General features: G+C 53.4%; 1 protein-coding gene across 1 annotated transcript in view; it reads left to right on the top strand.

The window, feature by feature from the left end:
• Positions 1-1561: 1561 nt before the first annotated feature.
• Positions 1562-17218, top strand: part of ddx47 (DEAD (Asp-Glu-Ala-Asp) box polypeptide 47) — a 32004-nt gene continuing 16347 nt past the window's right edge. The window contains exons 1-10 of the mRNA XM_085969016.1: positions 1562-1667; positions 4600-4693; positions 5824-6012; positions 6305-6376; positions 9672-9790; positions 10792-10863; positions 12690-12806; positions 13665-13811; positions 13911-14048; positions 14198-14268. Of these exons, the coding sequence (XP_085825142.1) occupies positions 1608-1667; positions 4600-4693; positions 5824-6012; positions 6305-6376; positions 9672-9790; positions 10792-10863; positions 12690-12806; positions 13665-13811; positions 13911-14048; positions 14198-14268 (1079 nt within the window). The 5' untranslated portion in view covers positions 1562-1607. The remainder of the gene's footprint in view (positions 1668-4599; positions 4694-5823; positions 6013-6304; positions 6377-9671; positions 9791-10791; positions 10864-12689; positions 12807-13664; positions 13812-13910; positions 14049-14197; positions 14269-17218) is intronic.

Here is a 17218-nt window from a genome sequence, read left to right as displayed (position 1 = left end):
TACAGCCAATGAAGTACTTTTGGAGTGTAGTCACTGTTGCAATGTGGGAAACGTGGCAGCCAATTTGCGCACAGCAAGCTCCCACAAACAGCAATCTGATAATGACCAGATAATCTGTTTTTGTTATGTTGCTTGAGGGATTGGCTAGGACACCGGGGAGAACTAGTGTCAAAATACTAGTCTTTGAAATAGTGCCATGGGATCTTTTACATCCACCTGAGAGAGCAGACGAGGCCTCGGTTTAACGTCTCATCCAAAAGATGGCACCTCCGACAGTGCAGTGCTCCCTCAGTACTGCCCCTCCGACAGTGCGGCGCTCCCTCAGTACTGCCCCTCCGACAGTGTGGCGCTCCCTCAGTACTGCCCCTCCGACAGTGCGGCGCTCCCTCAGTACCGCCCCTCCGACAGTGCGGCGCTCCCTCAGTACTGCCCCTCCGACAGTGCGGCGCTCCCTCAGTACTGCCCCTCCGACAGTGCGGCGCTCCCTCAGTACTGCCCCTCCGACAGTGCGGCGCTCCCTCAGTACTGCCCCTCCGACAGTGCGGCGCTCCCTCAGTACTGCCCCTCCGACAGTGCGGCGCTCCCTCAGTACTGCCCCTCCGACAGTGTGGCGCTCCCTCAGTACTGCCCCTCCGACAGTGCGGCGCTCCCTCAGTACTGCCCCTCCGACACTCCCTCAGTACTGCCCCTCCGACAGTGCGGCGCTCCCTCAATACCGCCCCTCCGACAGTGCGGCGCTCCCTCAGCACCGCCCCTCCGACAGTGCGGCGCTCCCTCAGTACCGCCCCTCCGACAGTGCGGCGCTCCCTCAGTACCGCCCCTCCGACAGTGCGGCGCTCCCTCAGTACCGCCCCTCCGACAGTGCGGCGCTCCCTCAGTACCGCCCCTCCGACAGTGCGGCGCTCCCTCAGCACTGCCCCTCCGACAGTGCGGCGCTCCCTCAGCACTGCCCCTCCGACAGTGCGGCGCTCCCTCAGCACTGCCCCTCAGTACTGCCCCTCCGACAGTGCGGCGCTCCCTCAGTACTGCCCCTCCGACAGTGCGGTGCTCCCTCAGTACTGCCCCTCCGACAGTGCGGCGCGCCCTAAGCACTGCCCCTCCGACAGTGCGGCGCTCCCTCAGCACTGCCCCTCCGACAGTGCGGCGCTCCCTCAGCACTGCCCCTCCGACAGTGCGGCGCTCCCTCAGTACTGCCCCTCCGACAGTGCGGCGCTCCCTCAGTACTGCCCCTCCGACAGTGCGGTGCTCCCTCAGTACTGCCCCTCCAACAGTGCGGCGCTCCCTCAGCACTGCACTGGAGTGTCAGCCTAGATTATGTGCTGAAAGTCCCTAGGGCAGGGACTTGAACCCACAACCTTCAGACTCAGAGGCGAGAGAGCTACCCACTGAGCCACAGCTGACACCTGAAAGAAAGACATTTGCAGGACTCGGGGGGGGAAAGGGCGAGGGAAGTGCTCTTGCAGAGAGCCGGCACTGGCTGGAGGGGCCGAATGTCCTCACTCTGTTGTGTAACCATTGTCTGACTCTGGCCCCGCCCCCGGGCCCCGGACTACAACTCCCGGCAACACCCGCGCCGCGCATGCTTAGTGGGAGGCGGTGCGGCCAAGATGGCGGAGGGGCGGCCGAGCGAGGCGGCGAAGCCGGAGCCCGGGACCTTCCGGGAGCTGGTAACCGGGGCAGCGGGGCAGAGAGGGCCGGGGGGGAAGAGAGAGAGAGAGAGAGAGAGAGACTGGGCCCCGGGAGATTTCCTGCACCGGCCCGAGGCCCCAGCGAAGCTCAGAGCGGGCTCCGGGCCCGGGACAGGCCGCTCACCCCAGCGACAGCGAGAGGGGCCGCAACTGGGGCTTAAACCCCAACCAAGCCCCTCATTCCCCCTTTCTCCCCCACCCCCCCATGCCATGTACTAAGGGTATATCGGGTTCGGGCAGTGGTTCAGTCACTGGGCCCCGGGTTCGGGCAGTGGTTCAGTCACTGGGCCCCGGGTTCGGGCAGTGGTTCAGTCACTGGGCCACTAATCCAGGGGCCTGCACTGATGATCTGGAGACACAAGTTCAAATCCCTCCAGGGCAGCTGGGGAAATAAACTCAATAAATCTGGAATAAAAAGCTTGTGGCAGTAATGGTGATTATCAGTGGAACTACCAGATTATGGTAAAAACCCATCTGGTTCACCAATGTCCTTTAGGGAAGGATTCGAATACAGGAACAAGGATGATAGCAAAATACTGCAGATGTTGGAAATCCGAAATAACAACAGAAAATGCTGGAAAAACTCAGCAAGTCAGGCAACATCCGTGGAGAGAAATTTGAGTTGACGTTTCGGGTTTTGAAGAAGGGTCAAACCCAAAACGTCAACTCAAATTTCTCTCCACGGATGTTGCCTGACTTGCTGAGTTTTTCCAGCATTTTCTGTTGTTATACAGGAACAAGGATGTCTTGCTGCAGTTGTACAGGGCCTTGGTGAGACCACACCTTGAGTACTGTGTGCAGTTTTGGTTGCCTTATCTGAGGAAGGATGTTCTTGCCATGGAAGGAGTGCAGTGAAGATTCACCAGACTGATACCTGGGATGGCAGGAATGACGTATGAGCAGAGATTGGGTCGATTGAGCTTATATTCGCTGGAGTTTAGAAGAATGAGAGGGGATCTCATTGAAACTTATAAAATTCTAACAGGACTAGACAGACTAGATGCAGGAAGGATGTTCCCGATGGCTGGGGAGCCCAGAACCAGGGGTCACAGTCTAAGGATAAGGGGTAAGCCATTTAGGACAGAGATGAGGAGGAATTTCTTCACCCAGAGAGTGGTGAACCTGTGGAATTCTCTACCACAGAAGGCAGTAGAGGCCAATTCATTAAATATATTCAAGAAGGAGTTGGATATATTTCTTGAGGCTAAAGGGATCAAGGGATATGGGGAGAAGGCAGGGACAGGGTACTGAATTTGGATGATCAGCCATGATCTCATTAAATGGCGGAGCAGGCTCGAGGGGCCGAATGGCAGACTCCTGCTCCTATCTTCTATGTTAATCTGCCATCCTTACCCGGTCTGGGGCCTATATGTGACTCCAGACCCACAGCAATGTGGTTGACTCTTACCTGCCCCTCTGAAATGGCCACTCTGTTGTAACAAACTGCTACGTAGGAGCAGCTTCACCACACGGACTGCAGCGGCGCACTGCCACCTTTCCGAGGGCAATTAGGGATGGGCAATAAATGCCGGCCTTGCCACATCCCATTTAAAAAAAATGGGTTACCACCGATGGAATGTTTAATAAGTGACCCGTTACTATTAGAGTCCCTTATTCTTGGGGCTCATGGGGTTGGGGATAATATAGTAGCATGGATAGAGGATTGGTTAATGGACAGAAAACAGAGAGTAGGGATAAATGGATATTTTTCAGGCTGGCAGGCTGTAACTAATGGGGTGCCGCAAGGATCAGTGTTGGGGCCTCAATCTACATTAATGACCTAGATGAAGGGATCGAGTGTAATGTATCCAAGTTTGCTGATGATACAAAGCTAGGTGGGACAGTGAGCTGTGAGGAGAACACAGAGTCTGCAAAGGGATATAGATAGACTAAGTGAGTGGGCAGTAAGGTGGCAGATGGAGTATAATGTAGGGAAATGTGAGGTTATTCACTTTGCTAGGAAGAATAGAAAAGCAGAATATTTTTTAAATGGTGAGAAACTTTCAAATGATAGTGTTCAGAGAGATTTGGGTGTCCTCGTGCAAGAAACACAGAAAGCGAGCATGCAGGTACAGCAAGCAATAAGGAAGGCAAATGGTATGTTGGCCTTTATTGCAAGGGGGTTGGAGTATAAGAGTAAGGAAGTCTTGCTCCAATTGTACAGGGCCTTGGTGAGACCACTCCTGGAGTACTGGGCACAGTTCTGGTCTCCTTATCTGAGGAAGGATATACTTGCCAGGGAGGCGGTGCAACGAAGGTTCAATAGATTGATTCCTGGGATGAGAGGGTTGTCCTATGAGGAGAGATTGTGTAGAATGGGCCGATACTCTGGAGTTTAGAAGAATGAGAGGTGATCTCATTGAAACATATCAGATTCTGAGGGGGATTGACAGGGTCGATGCTGAGAGGTTGTTTCCCCCTGGCTGGAGAGTCTAGAACCAGGGGTCACAGTCTCAGGATAAGGGGTCGGCCATTTAGGACTGAGATGAGGAGGAATTTCTTCACTCAGAGGGTTGTGAATCTCTGGAATTCTCTGCCCCAGAGGGCTGTGGAGGCTGAGTCTTTGAGTATATTCCAGGCTGAGATAGATTTTTGGACTCTAAGGGAATCAAGGGATATGGAGATCGGGCGGGAAAGTGGAGTTGAGGTTGATGATCAGCCATGATCTTATTGAAAGGCGGAGCAGGCTCGAGGGGCCGAATGGCCGACTCCTGCTCGAGGGGCTGTATGGCTGACTCCTGCTCTTACTACTTATAATGTTATTCTCGAGGTTCTGTTAGCTGCAGAGCCAGAATCTGCCCAGCGGACCCGAGCCTGGGGAGGGTCGGAGCGCTGAAGCCTGCAGTCCCTGTTTGAGTGCAGCCTCCGGGTGAAGTTGAGCCCTGTGTAATCCCGGTCTCTTGTATCACAGGGTGTGACTGAGGTGCTCTGTGAAGCCTGTGAGCAGCTGGGATGGAAATCACCAACGAAGATCCAGATGGAAGCTGTGCCGGTCGCACTGCAAGGTGAGAGGTTTAACGGCAGCAGGTCCTGCCTGGGCCGACATCAAAAATCATTTCAGTTTTTCGTTTTGTGCCTGACTGCTGAAGGACAGCTTGCTAATCATGGTTGACGTTTGCACATTTCAATGCCCCAGCCTGTTTGGGTGGACGTTAAAGATCCCACGGCACTATCCGAAGCAGGGGATTTCTCCCCGGTGTCCTGGGGCCAACATTTATCCCATGACCAGCATCACTAAAACAGTTTATCTGGTCATTAACATTGCTGTCTGTGGGAGCTTGCTGTGCCCAAATTGGCTGCTGCATTTCCTACATTACAACAGTAACTACACTCCAAAAATACTTCATTGGTTGTAAAGTGCTTTGGGACGTCCTGAGATGGTGAAAGGTGCTGTAGGAATGAAAGTCTTTCTTTTGCTGGTTTATGTTGAGATTAGGAACGTCTGAACAGGAGGAGGCCATTCAGCCCCTCAAGCTTGCCCCTGCATTCAATTCGATTACGGCGGATCGGTCTTACCCTCCTTGGCTCCGTAACCCTGAATTCTATCAATCTCAGTTTTGAAATATTCAGTGACCCCCCCCAGCCTCAACAGCCTTTTGGGGGAGAGAGTTCCAGATTTCCACCACCCTTTGTGTGAAGAAGTGCTTCCTGACATCACCCCTGAACGGCCTGGCTCTAATTTTAAGGTTAAGCCCCCTTGTTCTGAACTCCCCCAACCAGAGGAAATAGTTTCTCTCCATCTACCCGATCAACTCCTTTAATCATCTCAAACAATTAGACCACCCCTTAATCTTCTATACTCGAGGGAATACAAGCCTGGTCTGTGCAACAAATTAAAATCTGCTCCAGTCAGCGGTAGGTAACTTTCCAAGATGTAGTGGTGTTTGTTACTCTGGGAAGTGAAGAGATGTGTTTCTATCTCAAAGCTCACTACTCGTGCAGTTGGTTGCGGTCCCAGAGACAAACTCGCCAGATTTCCTGACCGCCAGTCCCCAGGACTCCAGCAACATTATCCTTGCTTTCTTGCTGGCTGTGGGGGGGGGGGAGGGGGGGGCTAGCGGCACCAATACAATCTGAAACCAGCCGCAGTGTGTGTGCCGAGCCTGGCTTTACTTTGTCGGCCTCACTCTTTCAGGACGGGACATCATCGGCCTGGCTGAGACCGGCTCCGGGAAGACGGGAGCCTTTGCTCTCCCAATCCTGCAGGCCTTGCTGGAGAAACCCCAACGCCTGTTTGCACTTGTCTTGACACCGACCCGTGAGCTGGCCTTTCAGATCTCCGAGCAGTTCGAAGCTCTGGGTTCATCCATTGGAGTGAAGTCTGGTGAGTAACTGCTGACCTGATCTAATTGGAGGGGAGGGGGAGTTAGTGGGGAGGGGGGGATAGTCGGGATGAGGAGATTTTAAATTTTAAATCACTCCTTGTCTGTCCTCCTGACTGGGATGGTCAGCCACGTCTTACTACAATTTATTCCCTCCTTAAAGTAGTAATAAGATTTGCCAGAATGACTCTCACTTTGACTGACTGTATTGAAGCTCAGTGACATTCTGTGATGGTGTGTTGGTGTGGAGCCGGGCCCTGTCCTAATCTGACGGATCTGCCTTTTCCCTTACAGCGGTGATTGTGGGTGGAATTGATATGATGTCACAGAGTCTTGCTCTGGCAAAGAAGCCTCACGTCGTCATCGGTGAGTATTCCCCCCCCCCCCACCCCCCCGGGCCAAGTGCAATAACTGGTGCCCTGCAGTGTCTGGTCCTTCCTCGCGTGTGTGAACCTGGGCTGTCAGTGTCAGCAGGTTAATTGGCTGTGGCGTGCATCGCAACCGAGCCTGATCCTGTTCGTCTGCAATGTCCGAAACATAGAAGATAGGAGCAGGAGTAGGCCATTCGGCCCCTCGAGCCTGTTCCGCCATTCAATGCGATCATGGCTGATCATCCAAATTCATTGGCCTCCACTGCCTTTTGTGGTAGAGAATTCCACAGGTTCACCACTCTCTGGGTGAAGAAATTCCTCCTCATCTCTGTCCTAAATGGTTTACCCTTTATCCTTAGACTGTGACTCCTGGTTCTGGACTCCCCTGCCATCGGGAACATCCTTCCTGCATCTAGTCTGTCCAGTCCTGTTAGAATTTTATAAGTTTCAATGAGATGCCCTCTCATTCTTCTAAACTCCAGCGAATATAAGCCTAATCGACCCAATCTCTCCTCATACGTCATTCCTGCCAACCCAGGTATCAGCCTGGTTAATCTTCCAGCAGGGTCTGCTAGACAGCGATCAGGAGTAGGAGCCCTCGCAGCCTTCTCTCTCCTTTCTCCCCCCCGCACCTCCCCCAACCAACTACCAGCCTAGCCCGGGACACTGAGGCAAACTGTTGAATCCAGCCGCTAGCCCTGGCTGAGATCGGCTATCGCGGCACATGCTGGTGTTGGAGCCTTGTAGTGCGAGTCTGCGCCAGTACCTCTACGTCCCAGACTGTCAATCTGCCTCATTGTAGAACGTGACCCACGCATACTGCATTTAAATTCTTTTGTGAGGATGAATGAGAACGAGAGAGTGCAGCAGAGTATTAAAGGTGGACTGTAACTGGGGAAACAACGGCCGTATCGTCTACACTTAAAACCTACCCTGTGGAATGTTGTGGTTGAGGTTTGAATTAGGCTTTAAGGGTTTTGCCGCGGTTAGTTTGCTGTTAATCTCTTCTCTAACGCTTTCACCCAGTCAATTCCCTTTAGAAAGTGGCCGCTGTTTGTGACCCCTAACAGTGTCGGGGGGCTCATGACCATGGGCTGGGAGCGGGGGGTTGTTACTGATCCAGGTACCTTCCTCGCTCCAAACACACACTATCCAGGAGGAGACACTGGATCTGGAGCGGGAATGCTGGCTGAGTTCATCACTTAAGTTGCGACGCAGGTTAGCAAGGCCATTAAAAAAAAGCAAACCAAGCACTAGGGTTTATTTCTAGAGGGATAGAATTGAAAAGTAGGGAAGTTATGCTAAACCTGTATCGAACCTTGGTTAGACCACACTTGGAGCACTGTATACAGTTCTGGTCGCCATATTATAAAAAGGATATAGAGGCACTGGAGAGGGTGCAGAGCAGATTTACAAGGATGATACCAGAAATGCGAGGGTCTACATATCAGGAAAGGATGAACAGGCTGGGTCTCTTTTCTCTTGGAGGGGGGTGGGGTTTGAAAGACTGAGGGGTGACCTAATAGAGGCCTTTAAAATGATGAAAGGTTTTGATAGAGTGGATACAGAAAGAATGTTTCCACTTGTGGGGAAGAGCATAACTAGAGGCCATCAATATAAGATAGTCACTAATAAATCCAATAGGGAATTCAGGAGAAACTTCTTTACCCAGAGAGTGGTGAGAATGTGGAACTCGCTCCCACAGGGAGTGGTTGAGGCGAATAGTACAGATGGATTTAAGGGGCGGTTAGAGAAGTATATGAGGGTGTAGGCGGTTTTTACACTCCTTTAACCCAGATCCTGCCGCTGGTCGCCAGGAGATGTAAACGGTTTTTGATCCTAGCCCAATTGCTAGACAGACGGTTCGAGTCACCCCCGCCGTACGAAAGTTCTATACCCGGGAATTATTATTCAGAGTGTAAATGGAATAAGTCACGGACAGGAATGGTTCGGTGAAAAAAATCAAACGTATATTTATTTGGTCTAACATACACTGGCTAAAACATGTACTGCTAAACGAAATCACTGTCCCTGTGGAGAATAAAATCCAGGTTACAATCAACATACATACAGTACAAAACTGAGTCTATAACAAGCAGTAATTCCCCTGTTGCTATGGTGGACGCTGATTCCACCCCTACCAATGAATTACCCAGTCGCATAAACCCCTTCGCCTGGCTGAACCAAACGAAGCTCCCACCCCCCCTCGGAATAGCCCAAAAACTTCACTTCTGAGAGACCTTAAGCCCCCTACACCTCACCCAGCTTGCCTGGGATATCTGGTTACCGGCTTGGCTCACTTGAGACTGCTTACCCCGGTTTCGATTGCTCTGCTCATTGGCTTCTCTGGTACTTGTCTTGTTGGAGCAGGAGTGGGAGAGAGAGAGAGAATGGTGGAAAAGAATCTGTCTTTATAGATAGTCTGCCTGTCTTTTCCCACCAGTCTTAACAATCCATTTGCTTCTGAGCACTCCGGTGCTAAATCTGTGATGAGTCATCCTTAGACCCATGCGTATTGGGTTAATGGCCCCAAGTCTGGGACATATCTTTCGGTCTTTGCTGGGTGAGCTAGTGAGTTCATTGTTCTGCTCTTCTGAGATGGAGGTGAGAAGTGCTTTGCATATTAGAGTGGTTTTTCTAATCAATTTCAATGGCCCACTTCCTTTTTCCAGGACTGTTGGCCGGACCCATACATACTGGACGAGTTCTTTTATCACAGCCAACTGCCATGTGTTCTCTGGAGTTTTAACAAAACCAGTCTTTCACGTATCTGCACAGGGCGATCCCATAACAGGGAAAATACCCTCAGAAAAATCCCATAAAGTCCACAAAAAAATATTCTTGACTGAATCCATTCTTCAGAGACTTTGCGATCTCGTCAAGGGAGAAGGGAATAGAGGGTTACGCTGATAGATTTAGATGAGGAAAGACGGGAGGAGGCTCGAGTGGAGCATAAACGCCGGCATGGACTGGTTGGGCCGAATGGCCTGTTTCTGTGCAGTATATCCGATGTAATCCTGTGTACTCCCCCCTCCAAAGCTGGGGTACGCTGAGGCCCGTCATGGTGAACCCTGACTGCTCCAGCAGGGAACAGCTAACCGTGCCGAACGGCTATCAAACCTGGCGCCCTCTGCTCCGTGTGGCACAGCTCGTCAATGAGCCACTGGCGATCTCTGGCTGGGGAATTTCCCATTGCAGCCACCGGGGCTGTTCGCCTGGTTACGCGATTGATTGAGGTTTCTGAGGACTCTGGACTGGGACTGTTGCTGTAATTGTTTCCTCTCCGCCAGCGACCCCAGGCCGCCTGATCGATCACCTCCAGAACACCAAGGGCTTTAACCTGCGGGCCCTCAAGTTCCTGGTGATGGACGAGGCCGACAGGATCCTCAACATGGATTTTGAAACCGAGGTGTGTGTGCTGCGGCATTCGGGTTATCTCCTGTTTTTCGCTCGGTCGGTTTTTTTGGGGGGAGTTTTTCATTACCTGAGGTGAGCGACGTGTCCACGTCCAGTGGAACAAAGTCGCCGCTTACTGACTTTCCCGTGTCTGGAGGGGGGGTGGGAATATGGATGCGCTCCCAGGAATCTCCCACCTATAGTAGTGGAGCCCCTGGGACCCCCCTAAAGATATTGCCGTGCTCTGGGGACCCCCCATCTCCACAACCGGTGTCCTGGGCCAATATTTATCCCTCAACCAACATCACTAAAACACATGATCTGGTCAATTATCACTTTGCTGTTTGTGGGAGCTTGCTGTGCACAAATTGGCTGCCGCAATTCCTACATCACAACAGTGACTACACTTCAAAAAGTACTTCATTGGGTGTAAAACGTTTTGGGACGTCTGGTGGCCCTGAAAGGCGCTGGAGAAATGCATGTCTATTTTGCCTGTGAAAGTGTCGGCTGCTCGAAGGGAAATAGAACAAATAATGTGCCAGTAACTCAACAAATCCAGAAGCAATATGCTGCACTGAGCTCTTGCGATGCTGTGCCCGGGGGGTGGGGGGGGGGTTATTGTGCTCAGTGCCGGAGATCGACAGGAATCTCAAGCCCTGTGCAGCGAGTGAATGAAACTGCCATCTGTATAATGGCCACCAGATGGTGCCATTGCTCCAGGAACCACTGAACATACTCGGGCTCTCCGGGACCATGCAGCACCTCACGTGTATATTGGAAAATCCGGCATTCCCATTGGCATTCAGTTTCAGTGCACATAACGTAATGAGCAAATATATTATTAATGGGAGATTTAAAAAAATAATTAGTGGTGTTCTGGTCCTCGGTACCTCTCTCCCTTTCCGTTCGTTGTGATGTTCTGGTCCTCAGTACCTCTCTCCCTGTCCGTTAGTTGTGATGTTCTGGTGTATTCTGTGCATTGATGACTCCATTGACCCACAATCTATTCTGCAGGTTGATAAAATTCTCAAGGCGATTCCGAGAGACCGGAACACCTATCTGTTTTCTGCAACAATGACCAAGAAGGTACGTGAGCTGTTTGCTGAGAGTTTTATTTAACATATATCTGTCTGCACGCCTCGGTGGGTGGGCGTGTTGCCCGGGGGGGGGGCGGGGGGCGTGTTGCCCGGGGGGGGTGGGGGGAGGCGTGTTGCCTGGGGGGGGGCGGGGGGCGTGTTGCCCGGGGTGGGGAGTGTGTTGGGGCGTGTTGCCCGGTGGGGGGGGCGGGGGACCTGTTGCCGGGGCGGGGGGGCCGCGTGTTGCTTGGGGGGGGGGGGGGGGCGTGTTGCCTGGTTTGGGGGGGGGGGGGTGGGATGTGGTCTGCAACAACCAGCAACGTCCCAGCTTCAGTCGCTGGTCTGTGCTCAGTCAGTCAGTCTCAGTATCTCGCCTGTGGTGATTGAGCAAGTTCCCAGTCCCAAACAGGGCCTGATAAGCTCCTGCCTTCAGCTCCCTCTTGAGTGTTTGCAGTGAATCTGCACTTGCTGCACGGGCCAGAAACTGGTGCCAGAGATTGGCAATTCTCTGTGAAAAGAAATCCTGACATTACATCGAACCCAGCTCTATGCTTATGTAACTGTCACTCGGGACCCCTCTTTCCCCCCCCATACCTATCCAACTGGAATAACCTGGTCCATGTTCTGAGGAAAGGTTAAGGGAGTTTGACCTGTCCGCCTGGGCTCACTGGTAGCACTCTTGCCTCTGCGCTGTGATTCCGTTGCTTGTCTGTTGAGTCTAGTTCAGGATTACTCACTAAGCCTGGAGCAGGTAATCGCAACAGTAGCAGCACCAGAGCCTCCCGAGTGACACGTTAAACACCTGCTTTCTAGGTAGCCCAAAGAGCCGTGTGTGGGGGCCCGCTCGCCTAGCCTGAAGGAGAGTGTCAAAGGGACACAGTAGTGTCATTGCAGGGAAGGCTCGGTAATAACAGAAACAATGTAAGCCAGAAAATACAAAAAACCTCCCCTTGACATTCAATGGCATTACCATCGCCGAATCCCCCACCATCATCCTGGGGGTCACCATTGACCAGAAACTTAACTGGACCAGCCACATAAATACTGTGGCAACAAGAGCAGGTCAGAGGCTGGGTATTCTGCGGCGAGTGTCTCACCTCCTGACTTCCCAAAGCCTTTCTACCATCTACAAGGCACAAGTCAGGAGTGTGATGGAATCCTCTCCACTCGCCTGGATGAGTGCAGCTCCAACAACACTCAAGAAGCTCGACACCATCCAGGACAAAGCAACCCACTTGATTGGCACCCCATCCACCACCTTAAACATTCACTCCCTCCACCACCGGCGCACCGTGTCTGCAGTGTGTACCATCTACAAGATGCACTGCAGCAACTCGCCAAGGCTTCTTCAACAGCACCTCCCAAACCCGCGACCTCTTCCACCTAGAAGGACAAGGGCAGCAGACGCACGGGAACACCACCACCTCCAAGTTCCCCTTCAAGTCACACACCGTCCTGACTTAGAAGTATATCGGCCGTTCCTTCATCATCGCTGGGTCAAAATCCTGGAACTCCCTCCCTAACAGCACTGTGGGAGTACCTTCACCACACGGACTGCAGCGGTTCAAGAAGGCGGCTCACCACCACCTTCTCAAGGGGCAATTAGGGGATGGGCAATAAATGCTGGCCTCGCCAGCGACACCCACATCCCATAAGCGAATTAAAAAAAAAAGAATGGCGAATTCTTGAGATGCTGTACCCCCCCCCCCCAAAAAACCCCCCCCTTGGTGTTGACAGATCTTTGACCTTGTACAGCCCTGGAGTTAGTGAACCTGTGAGTGAGAGTGATACTTTATGGATTTAAAAGCTGCTTCATTATTTCTGCCCCTCTCGCAGGTACAAAAGCTGCAGCGAGCGGCACTGAAGGACCCGGTGAAATGTGCCGTCTCGACCAAGTACCAGACTGTGGAGAAACTGCAGCAGTATTACGTGTTCATCCCGGCCAAGTTCAAGGTAATGGCAGCCACTGTCGCCCAGGGAGTGCCGCTGCTGCTGTTGGACACCAGTCGCCGCTGGGCTATTTATAACACTGTCGCAGTTACATTCCTTTAAATCAGCTCTTTATCTGATCCCTTTGAAACCTCAAGTGCCATCTTTTGGATGGGACGTTAAATCGAGGTCCCGTCTGCACTCTCGGGTGGACGTAAAGGATCCCATGGCACTATTTGAAGAAGAGCAGGGGAGTTTTCCCGGTGTCCTGGGGCTAATATTTATCCCTCAACCAACATCACTAAAACAGATGATCTGGCCATTATCACATTGCTGTTTGTGGGAGCTTGCTGTGCGCAAACTGGCTGCCGCATTTCCTACATTACAACAGTGACGACACTTCAAAAAGTACTTCATTGGCTGTAAAGCGCTTTGGGACGTCCTGAGGTTGTGAAAGATTCTTTGAATGCGAATCTTTCGTTACCCTAAATAGTATGAGTGCAGATGTTTTTCCAGTTATATCTGGGTCTGTTTTTAAAGAATGCTTGTATATTTCCCAGGATCTTGCCCTCGGTCACTTGCTGAATGTAAGAGTTTTTTTATATGTGCGAGATGGCGTTGGAGAGAAACCTTAGTACTCGCTCCATGGAGCCACCTCGTGGCCAGTGCTGTAATTACAGCGTGACAGTTCACACAGAAAATTGAATGGGAAATGTTGACATACCAATTTACAATGGTAAATCGTGACAACAGGGTTTGTGGGCAGGAATGAGTGCCCTACACAAGTAATGTGAGGATAATGATCTAATGCACAGGAAGCTGTCCTGCTGGTTGTTTCTAAGTTCCCTGTATTATTTTAAAATTTGACGCTTCTTTCTCTAGGATTGTTACCTGGTTTCCATTCTCAACGAGCTCGCCGGGAATTCCTTTATCATCTTCTGCAGCACGTGTAACAACACACAGCGCACGGCGCTGCTCCTGCGCAGTCTGGGGTTCACCGCCATTCCCTTACACGGGCAGATGAATCAGGTGCGCTGGCCGTTCTTTACACTGCGGAGTGGCAATGTTTGTCCTGTGACATGAACCGTTATTTGTTTAAAATCAATTCCTCTTTGTTTTATTTTGCAGAACAAACGATTGGGAGCTTTGAATAAATTCAAGGCCAAGTCTCGCTCGATCTTGCTGGCCACAGACGTAGCAAGCCGCGGCCTGGATATTCCACATGTCGATGTGGTTATAAACTTTGACATTCCCACCCATTCTAAGGTACGCCACTCCCTGTCCGGTTAGCTAATCTGAGCTGATGTGTCTGTCGGGTGGGCGCTGGTTCTCTGGTTGAAGATTGTTGGTGTGTAAAGCTGCTGCCTGCCCGCCCGCCTGCCCCGGTTTAATGCTGCCTGATGTTTATCTTCCAGGATTACATTCATCGAGTGGGGAGGACGGCCAGAGCAGGCCGCTCGGGAAAATCCATCACCTTCGTCAGCCAGTGAGTGTTGCTTGTTCGGGTGTCGCGGCTCAATATGTTGCTTCCCCTTTCACTCCCGGCGGCGGATGCGCTTGGTGCCCTGGTTTTGGGGAGGGAGGGGGGTGGGTGGGGCAACCCCTTTAGTCGCTCGTACCCCGAGTGAGGCCAGTCCTGACGCACAGATTGTCACTCGCCCCGTTGCTTCAGCGGAACCCGCCCCAGGGCGGGCGATTCCCGAAGCGGCGAGTTTTCTGAAGCGCGTGGGAAGAGACCCCCTCCCCCGTGCAGTAACCTCACGAACTAAGAAACAGCTTGCTGATAGGTGGGTCACACGGCCCTGTAAACACCGTGCTCCTGATAACAGCAGGTTCAACCCAGGCTACGAAAATTACTTGTGGTTATTCAAGTCTCAAATCTTCGCAACATGTCGAGTTAAAGGAAGCTTTAAAAGGACATTGAGGAATGTTGTGCTCTTAGTGGGAGTTCCATCTGGGTCAAATCTGAGTTGGGGCTTTGAGGCTTGTGGTAGCGTTTTGTCTGGACGCAGGCGTGCAATTTTCAATTTGTCGAGGCGTCTGTGGTGGATCGGTGTCTCGGAGCCGTGCTGAGCACCCGTCGCAAGCACAAGGTGGAACTGAGCTCCCACTGAGGGACGGTCTCTCTAACCGCTCTCTCCTGGGCCCTGTTACCTGAGGCTCGTTACGCTTTCTCCCCCCCCGCCCCCACCCCACAGGTGCTACCTCTGCTTGAGATACAGCTCCACAATGTCCAGCGACCCTTCATTACCTCAACTTCGGCAGCACCTCCCAAACCCGTGACCTCTACCACCTAGAAGGACAAGGGCAGCAGGCGCAGGGGAACACCACCACCTCCAAGTTCCCCTCCAAGTCACACATCATCCTGACTGGGAAATATATCGGCCGTTCCTTCATCGTCGCTGGGTCAAAATCCTGGAACTCCCTCCCCAACAGCACTGGGAGCACCTTCACACGGACTGCAGCGGTTCAAGAAGGCGGCTCACCACCACCTTCTCGAGGGCAATTAGGGATGGGCAATAAATGCTGGCCTTGCCAGCAATGCCCACATCCCAGGAACGAATGGAAAAAAAAAAAGAGTGCCCATTCTGAACCCATGAGCTTCGGCAGAGAGTTTACGGGCCACGTGAACAGCGCAGCCGAGCTTGATCCAAGACGCACTTCCGCTCCTCATTTCCCCCTCGCCCTCTGTGCAGCAGAAGTCGCTGGATAGTGACAGGAGCTTGAAGCCTCGCTGCTTATATCCTAACGTGGGCATTGTGGCCGATTTATTGTCCCCTGCCTCTGCTGTAACGGGCTAAATCAGCGCAGACCTTCCTGCCCTGTGTGCCTGGATAAACTCAACCAGCCACCGCAAGAGCTGCCTGTTAAATATTAACGGCTGCTCCTGTGATTCTGCTCAATGCTGAGGTTAATAAGTGGAAAAAGTTCACTTTAAGAAGTTGTTGAGTTGCCTGATGCCCGCATTGCCCCGTGACACTCACTTGATCATTTGTCCTAAGTTCATTTTGGGTGATTTTGTTCCAGTTTTGCTCCATATCCTGCACTGATGTCGAGTGGTTTTGACTAGTGCGGCGCTCCCTCGGTACTGCCCCTCCGACAGTGCGGCGCTCCCTCAGTACTGCCCCTCCGACAGTGCGGCGCTCCCTCGGTACTGCCCCTCCGACAGTGCGGCACTCCCTCGGTACTGCCCCTCCGACAGTGCGGCACTCCCTCAGTACTGCCCCTCCGACAGTGCGGCGCTCCCTCAGTGCTGCCCCTCCGACAGTGCAGCGCTCCCTCAGTACTGCCCCTCCGACAGTGCGGCGCTCCCTCAGTGCGGCGCTCCCTCGGTACTGCCCCTCCGACAGTGCGGCGCTCCCTCGGTACTGCCCCTCCGACAGTGCGGCGCTCCCTCGGTACTGCCCCTCCGACAGTGCGGCGCTCCCTCGGTACTGCCCCTCCGACAGTGCGGCGCTCCCTCGGTACTGCCCCTCCGACAGTGCGGCGCTCCCTCGGTACTGCCCCTCCGACAGTGCGGCGCTCCCTCAGTGCTGCCCCTCCGACAGTGCGGCGCTCCCTCAGTACTGCCCCTCCGACAGTGCGGCGCTCCCTCAGTACTGTCCCTCCGACAGTGCGGCGCTCCCTCAGTACTGCCCCTCCGACAGTGCATGCTCCCTCAGTACTGCCCCTCCGACAGTGCGGCGCTCCCTCGGTACTGCCCCTCCGACAGTGCGGCGCTCCCTCGGTACTGCCCCTCCGACAGTGCGGCGCTCCCTCGGTACTGCCCCTCCGACAGTGCGGCGCTCCCTCGGTACTGCCCCTCCGACAGTGCGGCGCTCCCTCGGTACTGCCCCTCCGACAGTGCGGCGCTCCCTCGGTACTGCCCCTCCGACAGTGCGGCGCTCCCTCGGTACTGCCCCTCCGACAGTGCGGCGCTCCCTCGGTACTGCCCCCTCCGACAGTGCGGCGCTCCCTCGGTACTGCCCCTCCGACAGTGCGGCGCTCCCTCGGTACTGCCCCTCCGACAGTGCGGCGCTCCCTCGGTACTGCCCCTCCGACAGTGCGGCGCTCCCTCGGTACTGCCCCTCCGACAGTGCGGCGCTCCCTCGGTACTGCCCCTCCGACAGTGCGGCGCTCCCTCGGTACTGCCCCTCCGACAGTGCGGCGCTCCCTCAGTACTGCCCCTCCGACAGTGCGGCGCTCCCTCAGTACTGCACTCGAGTAGGATTCTTTTCCTGGGGACAGCAACACTTTCCGATCTTCCACTTTACAGGGTTGGTTCTAGCTGTGCTTTGGCCATCTGAGGCAGCTACGTTGGACAAAGTGGGGCAGAAATAGCCTGCAACATTGAGTTGATTGCATCGCGTGCAGTCTGAGTGTTGTTGCCCCTGAGTCGCAGCAGATTTAAGGTTCATGAGTTTCAGGTGCTTGTTCAATGGGGAGTGACTCGCCCA

The sequence above is a fragment of the Somniosus microcephalus genome, chromosome 28, assembly GCF_052327205.1.
Source record: "Somniosus microcephalus isolate GS21.2 chromosome 28, FLI_Smic_1.0, whole genome shotgun sequence".
Classification (NCBI taxonomy): Eukaryota; Metazoa; Chordata; class Chondrichthyes; order Squaliformes; family Somniosidae; genus Somniosus; species Somniosus microcephalus.
This window is presented reverse-complemented; position numbering and strand designations above follow the sequence as displayed.